At 46.5% G+C, this 16481-nt stretch overlaps 1 protein-coding gene across 1 annotated transcript in view; it reads right to left on the reverse strand.

The window, feature by feature from the left end:
* Window positions 1-464: 464 nt before the first annotated feature.
* CELSR1 (cadherin EGF LAG seven-pass G-type receptor 1) overlaps window positions 465-16481 on the reverse strand; it is a 175054-nt gene continuing 159037 nt past the window's right edge. Inside the window, exons 26-35 of the mRNA XM_074586485.1 lie at window positions 13941-14053; window positions 12565-12644; window positions 11173-11299; window positions 9052-9177; window positions 8608-8744; window positions 7992-8095; window positions 7000-7167; window positions 5883-6125; window positions 4650-4914; window positions 465-2731 (exon numbers count right to left, since the gene is read on the reverse strand). Of these exons, the coding sequence (XP_074442586.1) occupies window positions 2707-2731; window positions 4650-4914; window positions 5883-6125; window positions 7000-7167; window positions 7992-8095; window positions 8608-8744; window positions 9052-9177; window positions 11173-11299; window positions 12565-12644; window positions 13941-14053 (1388 nt within the window). The 3' untranslated portion in view covers window positions 465-2706. The remainder of the gene's footprint in view (window positions 2732-4649; window positions 4915-5882; window positions 6126-6999; window positions 7168-7991; window positions 8096-8607; window positions 8745-9051; window positions 9178-11172; window positions 11300-12564; window positions 12645-13940; window positions 14054-16481) is intronic.

Raw genomic sequence — 16481 nt, forward strand, 5'->3', positions numbered from 1 at the left:
GCCAAGAAAAGTCCAGAAAGGTCCTTCTCACTGCAGACTTTTGTGGGCCGGGCTGGCTGCCTCACCCCGCTCAGCTCCTCTCCAAACCCTGTTTTCTAAACCCAGCTCATTGCTGGCGGTGATCTTCGCTTTGGGTTAGCAGAGGGTGTTTGTCTTCCACGTGCTGTTTCCCAGGTGTGAGGAACGCTGCAGGTTTGGACCGACACGCCATGCACGTGGTGGTACCCTGGACCACGTGTCCACCGCGAGCAAACCCCGCCATGAGACACCACCCAGGGCTGGAAGCATCCCGCAGGGAGCAGCTGCTGGAGGCTGATGCTTTACAGCCTCTTCTTCCTCAGCGAGAGCGATGGGCGCCCGTACGTCTCCCCCCTCCTGGTACTTTCTAAACTCCGGGGAAGTGCCATTTGGATCCTCAGCATCTGTCCTGCACTTAAAATAAACCACCAGAGGAAGAATACAAGTTCAAAAAAAAAATTCTTAATTTATTGTAAATTCTCCTTTCATCTGTGCTGCAATTCCAGTGTTCTGCACATTAATAAATATACATTTGTTAAAAAAAAACAACAAACAACCTCCAGTGTCTAATCTGCCATAAAGCTTTTTAAAAGTCATAAAAATAGGTTTTAATTTTTTTTGTCATTAATACAACTGACCCTCATTTACTGCAACGATTCCGATCACAATAAAAACTACCTACATCTCACTGGGACAAAATATACATACACAGATGTAAAAACAACTAGTGTGGGTTATACACAATGCCTGAGCACACTGCCAAGTGCCAGACCCTTAAAACATTCAAAACTTTTTTCAGTCAGAAAATGTCACACAGTTAACGTTGCATAATTTTTAAAGGAACAGCACCCTTCCTCCCTCTCCCCTTCCAAAGGCCTCCTTGATACATTTGAAAATGCATAGGAATCGAGCGAAACCAAGGTTACTCTAGATATTGTTTCATTTTTTTCCTCAACTCCAGCAGCCTGGTTTTCTCTTTGTTCCCTTTCACGCACACAGTTACACAAACGAAAGCCCATGTTTTCCCCAAAGGACTGCTCCGGCCAGCGAGGAGCTCCTGACAGCCTTGGTGACAGGGAGCAGGTCGCGGCCACGCCGTCGCCACCCTTGGAGTCGCGTATTCCCTCCACGGGGAGCCACCAGCAGAGCTCTGCCCCGCGCTGCTGGACGCAAACTTTTTCACATCTTATTTTTCCTTTCTTTGTAAACACTGCAGGAAGGCGAAGATGGCGGACGGACCACGCTTAACCTTCCTACACTTGTGAAACCTGCGTATTTTTGCTAGGAAACATAAAACCTTAAGCCTTCCATGTGCTTTTTGAAACACCGAGAAGGCCGGGGCTTTGTCAAAGAGCTGGGCGGTGAAACCTGGGCATCCTTAAAGACTCCTATTCCTGCTTTGATTAGCAATGTGCTAATCAACGTGCTAACTCCAGTGGGAAAGAAATTAACAGTAAAATAAAAAACCCGCGCCTGAGGCAGAACTTGTCCCACGGGCGGAGGGCCCTCTTCTCGGGACCCGCAGAGCGCTGGTCTGTCACAGAGCCCGACCAAAGTCAAAACCTACCACACAATGACACCACTTGTTTTCTTGTTCTTGGTAAGGGAAACATTGATTTGACTTCTTCCACACAAGAGCCGTGTCGAAATCTTAGACGAAGATATGATTTATTTTTAGACCTGAAGTTCAGTTGCTGAACATTTCAATGCACTTGAGAGAAGAGGTCAAAACACCAAGAAATGAAAAAATAAACACATTTTTTGTAGGTTTTAGAAGAGGTTACGAAAAAAACATACCGTGTCCTTAAAGTGTTCCAAAATCTGTCAACAAAACTTATAAATTATAGTCGTGGATTTTGATGTAATCTTTACTGTATTACTTTGAAAACTGCATTGCATCTTAAGGTGGCTTCCATGCAAACCTCAGTTACTTTATCAAATGCCAAATTCAAGTAAAATTGTGCAATGTTCATATAAAAAATATCAAAACCTCTTTTAATTGATTTCCTATTATCAAATTAAGAAGATCAGTATAAATGTAAAATATACAAAGCAACTTTTTCTTTAGCAACACCATACAAAATATATAAAAGTATCTACACTTTTTATATATATATAAAGGATTTTTTTTTTTTTTCTTAAGACGACGTGTCCATAGGGGGGTGGATAGAGATGCTGGCATAGAAACGAAAGGACACTTGTTGGGATATTCCTCCCCAGAGCCCAGCAAGCCGAAGGGTTCGCCCTGTAGCCGGACAAAACTCCGCAAGAGATGTCTCCTGGTGCTTGTCTTAAAGCTGATGGATTGACTTACTGTAGGTCCACTGCGATAATAACGTGTTTTTCCGCGGTTCTCCCCAGTAATAAGCAACCCCTGCAGCACTGTCCGCACTGTGAGCAGGCATCCGTCCCTCACAGTGCATCCCTGTGGCCATTTCCATGTGTTTTGGCATGGGTTCATGCCGCGCGGAGCGTCCCACACAGCAGCCTCATCGCAGGCGCATCTGGGCGCTGTGTCTCCGCCGCGAGCGGTGCGGAGTCTACCATAATGTGAAACCATGCGGGAATCGATGCCCACCTCATCCTCCTCGCTATGTGGCCGCTCCGACAAAGTCCGAGGTGGGCAGGCGGCGACCCCGTGGCGAGGAGTCCAGAACCGTGCAGCAGCGATCACAGTCTCCTGATGGTTCAAATTGAAGTTTCGTTACTGCCTCTGTTAGCGAGAAGAAGTAATCACGCAGGCTTAGTGTTAAACAGGCACAGGCAAACCGCTCCACACAAACCCACCTAATCCTTCTTAGCAAGGGCTCATGCTCCCTGAAGTTGCCACGCCTTGCCAACCCAACGCTTGCATGGAGATGCTGCCATGGGGAAGACCAACTGGGAGAAACAATTCTGGGTAGTACACCAGAGACGTGCTCTTGGAGGAAGCTCTACAGAGAGCTTGTATTTGGCTAACGTTTAGGTGAAGATGTGAGGTTCATACACAAGCTGTTAGAAACCTGGTATTTCAGACGGATTCATGCATTCTGCTGTCAAACAGCAGAGTTTTGCGGGGCGTAAAAGGTGTGGAGATAAAACAGTTGCTTAGCACAAGTTGGGTAGTTATCCTCCCGTGATGAATGTCTTACCTCGTAGCAGCAAGTAGTTACTGCTTGTTAAAGACACCTCTGTTTCCTGGCTAACCAGGGTATATTTCAACAGCCAGTTCCCAGCAACCCAAAGATGTACTTTCATAGTGAGCTGGGAATGGGCTGTGCACCCAGACAACATGGGTGTCTAAAGCATGGTGGGACAACATCAGAGTTGAAGCTGGGTAAGAAATTTTCTCATGGTTTGGAGAAAGAATGAGGCTATCGTTTGTGTTAATATAAGGGAGACTATGTAGTTAAAATGTTTGTGCCAACTTTATGTATGGCTGTTGTCCTCATTTTAAATGCGAGAATTATGATGAGTAATGAGGTTTCTGATGAGTAACGAGGTTTCTGAGAACACCCTTTGGCTGAAAGCTCGCTCAGGCTTTTGTTAATGTTTGATATAGCTTACAATGGCAAATACACCGATCGCCATGCAGCAGGTGGGAATCGCGCACCTGGTAATTTAGGGTCGCTAGCTTGACACGGCACTTTCTCTGTAGCCTTTGGATCTCCTGCCCCAGCAATGGTTTCCCTCTGCCCAGCTGGAAACCCACCCCATGCTCCCGCCAGCCTAGCACCTTTTCCCCCCCAAAACACTGGGCGTCCTCAGGGGTCCTCTTCACTGGGGTCTTGCCCCGACCTGCCCTCCTCCATGCTGGCTGCCAGACACCCACAACAGCTCTTGCTGGTCTTACTGGACATGCGTCAGGAAGGGCTGCTCTACACACTTATTCTTTTTCTTGGGTGCTTGGTACTGGCCACGATATAATTAACTGTACCCCATTAGTGATAATTCCTTAATGGCCCTAAGCACTCTCCCCACTGCAAAAGGGGAGGACAGGTGAAAAACAGAGGAAAAAACATCTGTTCCCATGGGCCAAGGAGGGTGAAGGTGAGGGGCTGGGGCAGAGAAGCAGGAGCAGGGGGCAGCCCTGAGCAGAGCACCCCTGAGGGCACGCGTGGCTCCTGGGGCCACAGGTGGGTATTGATGAGCCATCCTGGATGCCTAGCAGCGTGAGAGAGTGGAAAAAGCCCGTCCTTGTCCTTGTGATGGGCTGGAGAAGGCGATGACCTCAGCAGCTCATGAGGCAGGGAGGGGACAGATAATTCGTGTGGACGTGGGAGCCTGGTTCGCTATGACCAGGGGTCACCACACCACAAATCCCACAGCAAGTGGACAGGGCAGAGCTAGGTCGCTCTAGTCCCTAGCGTGCCAGTAACACACCAGCTTGCCAATTCAGAGCATGCCAGGGTGGCCAGTGACAGGTGTCTGTCGTGGCACCTTGCTCGTGATACTTGGGTTCGGCCTTCTCACCAGTGAAACACCATGGCTTGAGGACATGGTATGGACAAGCACTCAGGACAGTCACTGGTGAAGGACTCTGGTCCAGTCACCAAATGAAATCCTTGCTCAGTGGGAGTCTGGGTCTGGAAAGTGGAAGGAGAGGCCAGACCCACAGGAGGTCTGCCAGGCCATCCTGATGTGGCACTTACTCCGAGTCTGAGGTGTCAGCATGTCCTGTTCCCACGTGGAGGTTCATGGCCATGCCGTTGAGCTGGTCTCGGGACTGCTCCCTCCGAGCGTTTTTTACTGTCACCCCCGAGTCTGAGGGAGAGCGGACCCCATCGTTTGTCCCCAGGGAAGTAGTCCTGGATGAGATCGTGGTCTGATTGTAATCTGACAGCTTTTCCCGCAGTCGATTCTTCATATTCTTATCCACCAGCGGGGGAGGGTAGGTAACTTTATTTTTTAAGATGCCTGTTACAGAAAAGGGGGAATAATGAGAATTTTGAAACGTATCAGTACTTTCATTTATCAAGCTGAACATATCCAAGAAGTGACATTTTATATTTCTTAACCAGACTTCTAGTTTGCCGCTTTTCTTCAAAACCAAAATATTAGACTTCATCAACTACCTTCTAGCTTCCCATGGCATGTCACATGGGCCAGCAGTGTGCCCAGGTGGCCAAGAGGGCCAACAGCATTCTGGCTTGTATCAGGAATAGCGTGGCCAGCAGGAGCAGGGAAGTGATGGTGCCTCTGTACTCGGCACTGGTGAGGCCTCCCCTCGAGTGCTGTGTTCAGTTCTGGGCCCCTCTGTACAAGAGGGACATTGAGGTGCTGGAGCGTGTCCGGAGGAGAGCTACCAGGCTGCTGAGGGGTCTGGAGACCAGGTCATATGAGGAGAGGCTGAGGGAGCTGGGCATGTTTAGCTTGGAGAAGAGGAGGCTGAGGGGAGACCCCATTGCCCTCTACAACTACCTGAAAGGAGGCTGGAGAGAGGTGGGTGTTGGCCTCTTCTCCCAGGTGAATAATGACAGGACCAGAGGAAATGGTCTGAAGCTGGGGCAGGGGAGGTTTAGGTTAGATATTAGGAAGAATTACTTTACTGAAAGAGTGGTCAGGCACTGGAACAGCCTGCCCAGGGAGGTGGCTGAGTCACCATCCCTAGAGGTATTTAAGAAAGGTGTAGATTTGGCACTTCAGGGCATGCTCTAGTGGCAGAGATTATAGGGGATTTCTTTTGTGTGCGTATGGTTGGACTCGATGACCTCAAAGGTCCCTTCCAACCATTAAGATTCTATGATTCTATTCTATGATCTGGTTACACAGGTTGAATACATTTGGAAGGTGCTCTTCCCTGATAGAGCTACCATATGAACTAATTCAGGCTCACTAGCCCCTGGTCTCCCAGTGCAGCTGTGAGGCTGGGTTGGCCATGCTACCTTTCCTCTGCTCCGGCTGCTGGTTATTCTGGTAGGACAGAGGTCTGTTCTCCTTCTGCTGCCCTTCGTTCTCCTTGTCCTGGGGCGCTTCATTGCTGTGGTTCACCTGGTTTTCCCTGTGAAGCTCTACGTTGACCTTGGTCTCGACTTTGAGTTTCTGTTTCCCGCTGGGGTCCTCGCTGTCGCTGGCCATTACGCACTCTGTGGGCCAATAGGGTTTCACATGATTGGGAAGGGTATCAACTGCAATGCAAAAAAACACTAGCTCGAAAACCACTTTTGATAGGTTTTCTCAACCGCTGCCCAGCCAGTCCGGTTCCCTGTGGATGAGGAGGAGTTGTGTGTGAAACCAGAGCAATGCTTCAGATGATCCTTGCTGGACGGCACTGCCCTCGGGGTGCAGCAACACCCACAAAACACGCCCTGATGGGATGGCAGGGTGTCCAAACCCTTCCCAGAGCAAGATCACTGGCTCCATTACAGAGACGTGTGAGTCAAACCTGCTCTCTCAGCTCTGCAGGACTGGTGATCCCACCAGCTCCCCGGGGATGCTGGCTTCTGAGGGTTGGGGGCACCTGAGGCACCTCGTGCTGTGTCTGTGTAGAGCACCAGCACACAGCCTGGACATTTGTCACTCTAAGCTGACTTATCTTTAGGACAAGATGAACTGTGACAAGAAACGCCTGCACTCTCCCACACAGTATTGCTATCAATGGCCAATGGTCTCACACGCCTTAGGTCCACGACCTCCCCAACCCCACTAAATCCGTATGCCTGTATTGCATGAAGACAGGCGGGTATTTCTTCCCCCTGCCCTCAAAATAACCAGCTCCTTCCTCCTCTTCCTCTTCCTTCATATGAGACTTTCCTGGCTGCATAGCACCTGCCTGCAAACCCCACTGCCTGTTGCCTGTCTGAGAACCCTAAGGCTCCAACATCCTTTTACTTGCACTCAGTCACCCCTGTGAACGAGCCCTTGGGAGGAAGAAAAAGCAAGGCACGGTGGTAGGAATGCTGTCCCAATTGTATTGCTTGTCTGGAAAAATTGTCCCATCTACTCTAAAGCTATTTTAAAGAAGGGAATAAGCCCATTGCTCTCCCCTCACACCCGGAGTACCTTTGGGTGTGCTGTGGAGCGGGCCACGTTCGTTATTTTTGGAAGTGGACGTGTTCCACTTTTTCTCCGTCTCGAGCCCATCTTCCTCGCTGTCTGATGAATGGGAGGAGGCGTAAGAGCTGCTGTGTTCATCGAGGGACAGTTCGCTGTCGGAGTCTGAATCGTGCTCTACAAATGCAGAAAGGGGAAACACAGCGATGAGAGTGCGGACAGGAGTTGAACAAATCTATGTGACAAACGCACAAGGAGAAAGGAAAGGCAGGCATCTGATTCAGGCCGTGCCAGGGATGAGCTCTTACATCCGTAAGTGTACACAGGATTAATTCCCAAGGACTGTGGCATCCATCTAAGTAATTATGGGAAGCACAACTGCTTGGCTCAGCTAGGAGGCAGGACCTTTTACGTGCATGGGAGGTGCAGAACAGAACAGGGACACTTTTTACCCTAGTCAATATGCAGAACAGTAACTCCACAGTATCTCACTCAACACAACACAAGGGCAAACCACGGTACCTAGAAATATCAAGGATCTGCAAATGCACTCTTAAAAACTGCCACAAGGCAACAAAATTTAACATCAAGACCCCAAACGAAAGGAAGTCAGGCAAGAGACACTTTTCATTTTCTTGTACAAAACACATAGCAGTAAAAGAGGATATGCCTCAAGGTCTCAAACGTTAAAAGATCTCCAATTAAAAATCAAAAGCAATGGTACATAATTCGTGAGAAAGAAAGGGGACACCAGAAACTGTCAACAGCTGTGACAGCTGTCAGATTAAAACTGAACCATCACAAGCAGCAGATATATGATATTTCCATTCTGGGATTCCCTAGTAAAGCAGCCATTGCATAGCTCATTAAGCCAAGAGCATAACGAGAATCAAAGACATCGAGTTAGACTAACTATTCTTCCTATTATAGAAGCCTTTGAAAAAACTGCTGAGAAGGAAAAGATGCACAACAGGGTCAAAGCATTTAGAAGTAATTCTTACCATTGGATTTTGATGGATTCCTATGAAAAATGGAGGAATCCACTTCAGTCTGACCAGCCCTTGCTTGACTTGAGGATCCACTGAGCTTATGAGCAGCCTCATCCCTTAAGAGAATAAAAACAGGGGACAACTTTCTTGGTCACTTTACTGTTCTAAGCAACAAGGCAGACATGCAGATGAGATTCTTCTGGTCAAACGCAGACAGCTGCAGTGGCCGCCAGCCAGCCCGTGCGTGATTGTCAACGTGGTCACTTTTACAGCAAGACATAAGTTACCCTAATGTAGCTGTCTGCCTTTGGCCACGTGAATCGCACTCTGAAAAAGCCTGAAGTTAATAAGCTAAACCCTGCTCCTTGAGACACGACTGAATTTTAACAGGCAAGCAGCACGGCCCACATAGTTAACCTAAGAGCTATGTTAACAACCGCACTGTTGGAACCCCCCCACCGAAGACGCATGCAAAAGAAAATGCATGGAAGAAAATGACAGTCACACAAACCAGACCTGTTAAGACATAAAACAAGTAGCATTTGAACCAAAACATTTCTGTTATCCACAAGAGCAATGAAAAGGGAAAGGCAAGCACCTGAAAGCCATGCACCTGCCACCTGATTACCTGAGAATATAAGCAAGGTAGCTATTGTGGCTCTTGGCTGACCTGACGGTGCTTTCTAGGGAGACTGTGGATTCCCCAATAGTTGTGCGATATATATTTGGCTCTTCTATGTATGTGTTGTTACAGTTCAGAGATCGCTGAAAGAAAAGAAAAAGACAAAGCAATAGTGAATGATCCTACCAAAACCCCACATTACCCACATGTGCATTAAAAGTCTTGAAGGAACCCAGTGGTTTTTGATGTCGAGGAAAAAAAAATTATCTCCTCTCAAAAGTTGTAATTAAAACAGTAATCAAAACTTTTGAGAGAGGCCATCAATAATCTTTGTACAAATCAGTGAAATCAATCAGACATTCACTTAACTATGGACAAGCCACCTTTAAGTGTATTTAAGTAACTTCTACCAGCAAGGGGATGTTTTTTCCCCAGTGTTTTTTTCCTTACAGTTAATAGCGTAGCTCTTGTAGCCGTGGAATCATCCGGAAGAGGCTTCTTTCCAGTTAAAGTGTTCTTCAAGTGCTTCCTGACTTCTTTGTTAAATACGCAGTGGAAGAAGAAAATGAACAGCCCCTGGATCATTTTAGAGAGAGGAAGAATAAATCCAAATGATTCATTACTACCAAACTGCAAATACAAATAGATATTAGAGAACAGCCCTTTTGAAATAACCCCTGAATTCTAGTTCGTAGTCCACAATTTCAGTAGCAATAACTATTTTCTGTCTTTGACTGAAATGGCGTTGATTGATCTCCTAGGACTTCCTTCATAATTTGCTTCCATGTTCAAATGTGCATAATGGGCCTGGGAAAACATACACCATGATGCGTTCCTCCAGGATTTGCACAGCAGAGCTTGTGGTAGGTGTCACCCTTCCTCGTTGTTTGGGAGGAGACGTTCTTCTCAAAATACCTAATGGGGACCTCAGTGTCCCGCTGGAAGACGCTGCAGGGGTCTTTCAGGATGTTTCAGGGTTGCACTTGCATTAAGATTTTAGAGCGTTTACACCGATGATGAGACAAAATCAATAGCAGCACATAAAAAAATATCATAGCCTTTAGTGAAAACCTCTGGAAATGGGGAACTTCTGTGATAGGTGTTCTTAATACTGTTGCTTAGAGAACTTTAGAAAGCTTTGTGAAACGTGGAGAGATAATGGGGTTAGAGAGGTCCCAACTTTTGCCCCATACGTTCCTCGGTTCAGCAATACCTCCTGGTGGGACAATCATTGAAATCCTCAGGGCTGGGCAGTTGTTGGCTGCCAGGAACACACATTCGCAGCTTTCGCTGGGGGCAGCGAGCACACATGTGTGTGCTTCAGATGTATTTGCTCTGAGGGAATTCATGCAGCTGCCAAATTGTTATCAATTTTGGTTGGAGATATAGTATGTAGAAGCCAATCACTCATGAATTTGCAGCTGTACCAACATCACAAGATGCCTGCATTTCATGATTTCAGCCAAAGCAATTGACTTAGAGAAACTTTGAACTTCAAGCTCACTTTCTAAACATTCAATCAAATGCGATCTTAGCTGGCATTAGCACTTTGGGATTATTCATTAATAAAACTCACATAAATGTCTCTCTAAAAATACAAGTTCAAAGAAGGCAATGACGTGAAATGCCACATACATTGTGCCTCTCTGGGCAAGTCTGGAGAATTCCAGCTACTGAACTTCCTTCCTTTCAACAGGCTTGTATTTAATTTAATTTTATTTTAGGCTGGTGGAAGCCTCGTTTTACAGCCTGAGTAGGTGTATTTATGTAAGAGCGCACCAGTTGCAGTGGCAAAATAACCTTTCTCCAGGCTGGCCTGTCTGGGGTGCTTCCAGGGCACGGACAGTCATCTCTGGAGGAGACCCACTGGACTTCTTTTTCTCTTTGGTTGCGATTTGTGGCTGTTGTGCTGCAGCTGACAAGAGCGGCCTGCTTGCAGTAGCTGTTTTAATATTGCAGGCACTTGCCATGGCAGTTACTGCCATCCTTGGTCACATTCAAGTTGTGACCAACATGAAGCTTCATGATGACTTCTGTGCCAGGTCTCCTACAAATAACTATGTTCTGCGCCTTTAATCAAAAAGTGTGCATACTAGGACAGGCAACCTAGTAAATCCCTAATGCAATGAGTTGTATTTGAAAATCATTATTTGGCTCATTTCCTTAAACAGTAATTTAATTTGTGGAAGCCTTGAACTTGGAGCCATCCACTCTGGGTGAAAGAAAACAATCTCTTATTTGCCGTAGCAAACGGATCAACTGGTAACAATGAGCAGGCAGAAGACGGTAACAAAGATTTTTGTCTCTAGAAAGACAGGGGTGTAATTGCCTTCTGTTATTTATCTGTCACAATAGGTTACAATAGTAGAGCACTTTAGAATGGCTAAAAGTGAGAGATGAGAATACTCAAAGTTATGGTTTTGGTGAAAAGAACCCTCTCTTTGAGAAAAGAGAGCAAAAATCGTACTTGACATCTCTGTTCTCCTTAAGTTGGCTCATGTTTAGGTGGTTTTTGGGGTGCAACAGTGTGCTCACCAAGGTCTGCCATGGACAAGACGCCATCCAACTTACCTGCAGGCAGCTGAAAATGGCAAAGAGATAGTGAAACGTCATGACGTCGCTGTTCACCGCCATCAGTCCCAGCAGCCACGTGGCGCTGATGAGCAGCAAGAGCAGGAACGCCGTCCGCAGCACGGAGCTGTAAAGCAAAAACAGACAGGCATTTGCAGTGATATAAGAGAACAGCCCAACTTCTCCGCACGGGCAAGTGCCACGTGCCCAAGGATTCACCCCCTGGAAAGGACCTTTGGAAAAATTAGAGTGTTCACCACTCCCAGTTCCCAACTCTCGTGTTGCACTACTCAGTGACTTAGCACATTCAGGTAAAAAAAAAGGTATTTTCATTTCAAGTTCGTTTCCAAGGTTTTCTTCAAACAAACCAGGCTGTTAGCCAAGCCCATGCTGTTCAGCCTTGTTGACTCTGAGGAAGAGATCTGGGCAGTAAATGGCCACGTCCGTCTCATTTCTGTTTGTCAAGTTCACTCTCACATTCCTTCTCAACATTACAGCCCAAGGGTTTGGATCGAGAGTACTCAGGGGAATATCTGTTTGCTTAAAAACATTACTTCCACAGACACTTTGAAAAGATGGTCATAGTTCTAGTGGCAAAAGTTTTGTATTACAAGTGAAATAGCTGCCATTAAGTAGCAATTATACTCCATTTGTTTAGGGAGATTTAAAAAAGAAATGTAAAAAAAAATTACTCAACAGCCAGGGATGAATACATAGCTAGAAGAAGCCTTTTGAAATCTCATACAGCTACCTATTTGGAAAAAAAAAGGGGCTGTCTTGCCACTAGCTAATCACGTTTCAGTTCACAGGTAAATTCTGAGCTTTGGGCAAAACAGACGTTAATGGGAACAGGCTGCCACAGCAGCTCGGGAAGGCGGCAGGTTGCAGCTTGTGAGGCTTTCTGCTCATCCCAAGGGGTGCGGGATGGGGGGAGGCTGGTCCTCAGCACGGAAACCTCAATGGGTCTCTGCCATGACGTGGACGGTCACCCGGCCCATTCGTGAGGGGAGACCCTTCTGAGCCATGGGCGAGCATGGGGAGACCCAGAACTATGTCTCCTCGGGTGGAGGTGAAGTGACAGTGCAGTAGGGAGTGTGATGAAAGGTCTGGAAGGACTGTAATGATACCGTCTGGGGACCAGACCCTTCCCTCTCTCCTCCCTTCTCCTGCCTACGCTTGGTGGTGGTGCAGAGCACCATGGTGGAGGTTTTATAGAGCCTCCAAGGGAACCCCAGGAGTAGGTGCTGGTTAAGCAGCTCCAATCGCCTCTACCAACGCTGACTGTCTCCTTCAAATATTTATTTCCCAACCCAACGCTTGCTTTTAGGCAATTCTGTCCCTTTATTATTCCTGGCCAGAACTTTGTCTACAGGTTTTTGAACCCAAACTTACACAACTCCAGTTTTTTCAAATGAACGTTGCCTTCGTCTGCACGATGCTTTCATTGCCAGTATAAAGATGACAGTGTTTATCTGAAAGGGAAATTGAAATAACAGCATGGATTCTTTCTATAAAGTTGTTAGGGCTCAGTTTTCAATGACAGTGCAATTTTTATCCTAAAACGGTTTGTGGTGCCAAGAATATTTTTCCTTCAATTTACACGTCTCAAAGTTCCAAGATTCATCTTGTTTCAAGCCAACATAGTTAAGAACATTCTGGGACTTGATCTGGATGAAACCCAGTGAGACAGCCCTATGCAAAGAGGCTCGAGTGAAACACAAAAACTCAGGAATGGCTGTCCTTGTCCAGACCAGAGTTCACTCAGCCCAGCATCTTGTTTCAGCTGGGCCAAAGCAAAATGTAATAACAGAGCACGCATATAGTGACAACTCCTCTGAATACTCCTCCAGCCTCCACTGATTTCCAGAGCTGGGATGTACTTGGGTGGGTGGTGCGTTTGTACTTAATCATCCATTATGAATATCGATGCTGGGAATTTGTCCAGTTACTTTCTGAAACCATGCAGAGCTTTACCACCACCATTGTCTTGGTCCTGTGAGTTTCTATCTTAACTCCTTGCAGAGCAACGATGTAGCTCGTCCTGTTTGTTCTGAATCTGCTGCTTCCTACTATGAACTGTCTTGGAAAAGACACTCAACGGTTGGCTCCATGGCCATATTCTCTTGGCCACCATGCTATTACAAGCTCCTCCCCACCCCCTTCTCTGCAGCTTTCTCTTCTCTAGGCTGAAGGCTCCTCGTCCACTTAGTTGCTCCTCCAGCAGGGGCTGTCCCATGTCTCTGATGACTAGTGACCCAAATCTACACCACTTCCAGGTCTACTTCATACTTTTTGAGATGAAGAAACCAGACTTGGTATTCAAGATAGTCATACCATGGATATGTATCTTCTGTTGCTCTGTTACTGAGGGATGTTTTAAGGGAGAAGTTAAACACCAGCCAATTCTTTTAAATTCCTGAAATGGGAATTATTTAATATTCCTTCAGGACTTCTGGATGAAGGGACTTCTTATGGCTCATCAATCAACCCTTCCAACACGGAACAAAGCGAACAGGAAAAAATAAACAGGTGTCTGGCCATACAGCCATTGCTCCACAAGCAATCTCTGCACTGGCAAGCAGCCCTCTGATTTACAGGAACTTAGCTCATGTCTTATCTGTTTAAGCAACAGAAGCAAGCTTGAGTACACCAGCTTCCAATGTAAAGAATACAGTTGCTTCACATTACGACCATTGGTTGACAAAACACAAAAGAACGGGTAGCAGTAAGGAAGAGACAGCTCAGGACGCCAATGCCACCATACTTACAACTACAACAATTACGATGGGCCCAGCAAAACTCCAGATAAGGGTGTCATGAACAGACAACCAGCAGAAATCAGGGTTCCCATAGCCTTGTGGATCCAGACCAACAGCAAGCCCTGGGTCACAAAATGGAGAGAAAGTATATCAGAAAGGTGCTGTTGAGATTTCCTATATAACCAGGAACATTTTCAAATCACCGTCTGACAAACAAAATGATAATGGTAAAATGTGTTCGATAGGACAGTCCGGGAAGTCAAAATCAAGGCAAATACTGAAATAAAACTTCTGTGAATCAAAACCTTTACGCTGGTCACTCCATATCAAATGATACTATGAGTTTTGCCTACCAAAACAAAGTTCAGCTGCATAAAACCAACAATAAAGGCAAGTCCCAAATTAATTCTGTTTCAGCACAGTTTTATAGTCAAACTCACACAGTGTGATGAAGCCTTGAGGGTGAGTGACATGTTGAGGAATTTCAATAAGCCTATGCAGCAGAATGACATGAATCATAACTGAGGAGATGTCTATACTACAAAAAAAGTGCATTCTTAACTGCCGTGAGCTTGCTGTCACTAAAATAACACCAGAGACAAAGGAACCTGGGAACTCCAGGGAGTTAACCGCTTGAGCTCAGGTGGGATTCATTTCAGCTGCCATCCCAGGTACCTCACCTTGCCTTCAGCGCTGTTTGAAATGGAGCTTGCTAATGCCCCCAAGGCAATTGAGTTAAGAACACACCTTTTATTGTTTTATTTTTCAAAGCCTGGACAATTCCAAGGGAGTCTCTGAGTCCAGCCTCCACCTCCTGATTTACAGCGCTTGCCTGACTTGGTGACCTACACCTCGCCCATATGGCGGCAGACTGGGATTGCTGCCTTTGACCTGCAAAGTACCGCAGAGGTCTTCCTTCTTCAGGACACAGACATTGATCCCTACGAGGCCTATGGCCAATGACATATGGTAAATGCTAGCAGCATGTTGTCTGGGCATCGGGGGCACCCATGGCGTTGGGCATATGTCCTGACTCAAGGAGGTGGCCAAGGTTGACGGCAGTGCCATCCTCCACAAGGAGGATTCATGTGCATTAATAAACGCCCCCCCTTTTTTTTTTTTTTTTTTTAATTGAAGCCTGTGTGCTTTGATGAAAAGACACTGAAAAAGGGAGAGGTAGATGAGTTTCACTCTCACTGCTTAAAGCTGGCCCACAGCCAATACTCACATCTGGTACAAGCCTACGGTCTACGAAAATTAAACTGGCTATTTGGCAAAGCAGTGGATATTGGATCTGTTCTCTCTGAAGTGTGGAATGAGATAGGACTGGTCTCCCTTCCCTGCTCCCATTGGCCCTTCCACCACCCCCTTCTGCAGTTGCCATCCAGAAAGAATTAGCCATAAATGATTAAGGGACCATAAAATATTTTATACAGATGTAATTCTATAGACACAGCCTGTTTCCCAGGACTTGATTTCCCCATTAGTGGGACTTCAACTACATTTTGACCAAACATCTGGCTCTAAAAGTAATTGGCAGACAGCAACATTTTTTCACTCTCAAAATCCTACCCTAAAGTCCTTCATTAAACAAATGGGGCGAATTGCAGTCTTCAGGTACGCAGTTCAAATTTTACTGGAGTCAACAATATGTGAAATAACGCTTTACCCAAAGGCAGAATTAAGCCAATGCAATGTAATAGAGAGAGTCATTTTGGCACATCAGTTAAATGCTGCAGCCTGGTCGTCCTGAGCAGACTAAGCGTGTGGGCTGCGTGATAGCTCGCTGGCCTTGGCAGAACCCGGCGCTGGTCCTATGGCTGAGCTGAGCGTCCTGCGGGGACCAGCGCCCATCCTGGGAGCCCGTCAGGAGCACGCCGTGAGGAGGTGCTGCTGGAGGGACACGTTTTGAACCTTCTGAGCTCCCGCGGGCTCAGCAGCCGCGCGTGACTCAGGCAATTGCAGGTCAGCTTCACCTGACTCATCGCCTCGCTTAGTATTCACAGCAAATAGCAGATTCAGAAAGTGCCATTTTCTGGGGGATATTGGTCTTAGGGCTACGTAAGAACCTGTTTTAACATGAGCGCTGCAGTCTCCATGGCAAAGCTGTTCCAGCACACACATGCCAGCCGGTTAGCGTGTTGCCACGAAGACATGCAGAACTGGAGGGTTCTTGCTGGGTGCCAAATCCAGCCCTGTGCTCCTGAGGCAAGGAAGTTATAAAATCCCTTTCCTAGATGGCTCAAACTACATTTTAAAATGAGCAAGCTTAAAGTAAATTTAAAATGTTCCACTATCACTCCCCATGGAGGAATATTCCAGATCCGCACTCTTTTGATGGCTGTAAGCCTTCTCCCAACTTCCATCCTACTTTTATTCATTGCAATTTGCTTTTCTATGCTGTGATTAAATGTGGTTCTTCCCTGCTGGAGTGTTCCCTACATAAACATTTTGCTACGTTTTTTCCCCCCCATAAAGGTCAAGGTTCCTTTCTGCAAGTAGCCTGGTCCCATCACAGATGCCTTAGGACCACTATGTCCCAGCTTGAAA

This window comes from Larus michahellis, chromosome 1 (genome assembly GCF_964199755.1).
Source record: "Larus michahellis chromosome 1, bLarMic1.1, whole genome shotgun sequence".
Lineage (NCBI taxonomy): Eukaryota > Metazoa > Chordata > Aves > Charadriiformes > Laridae > Larus > Larus michahellis.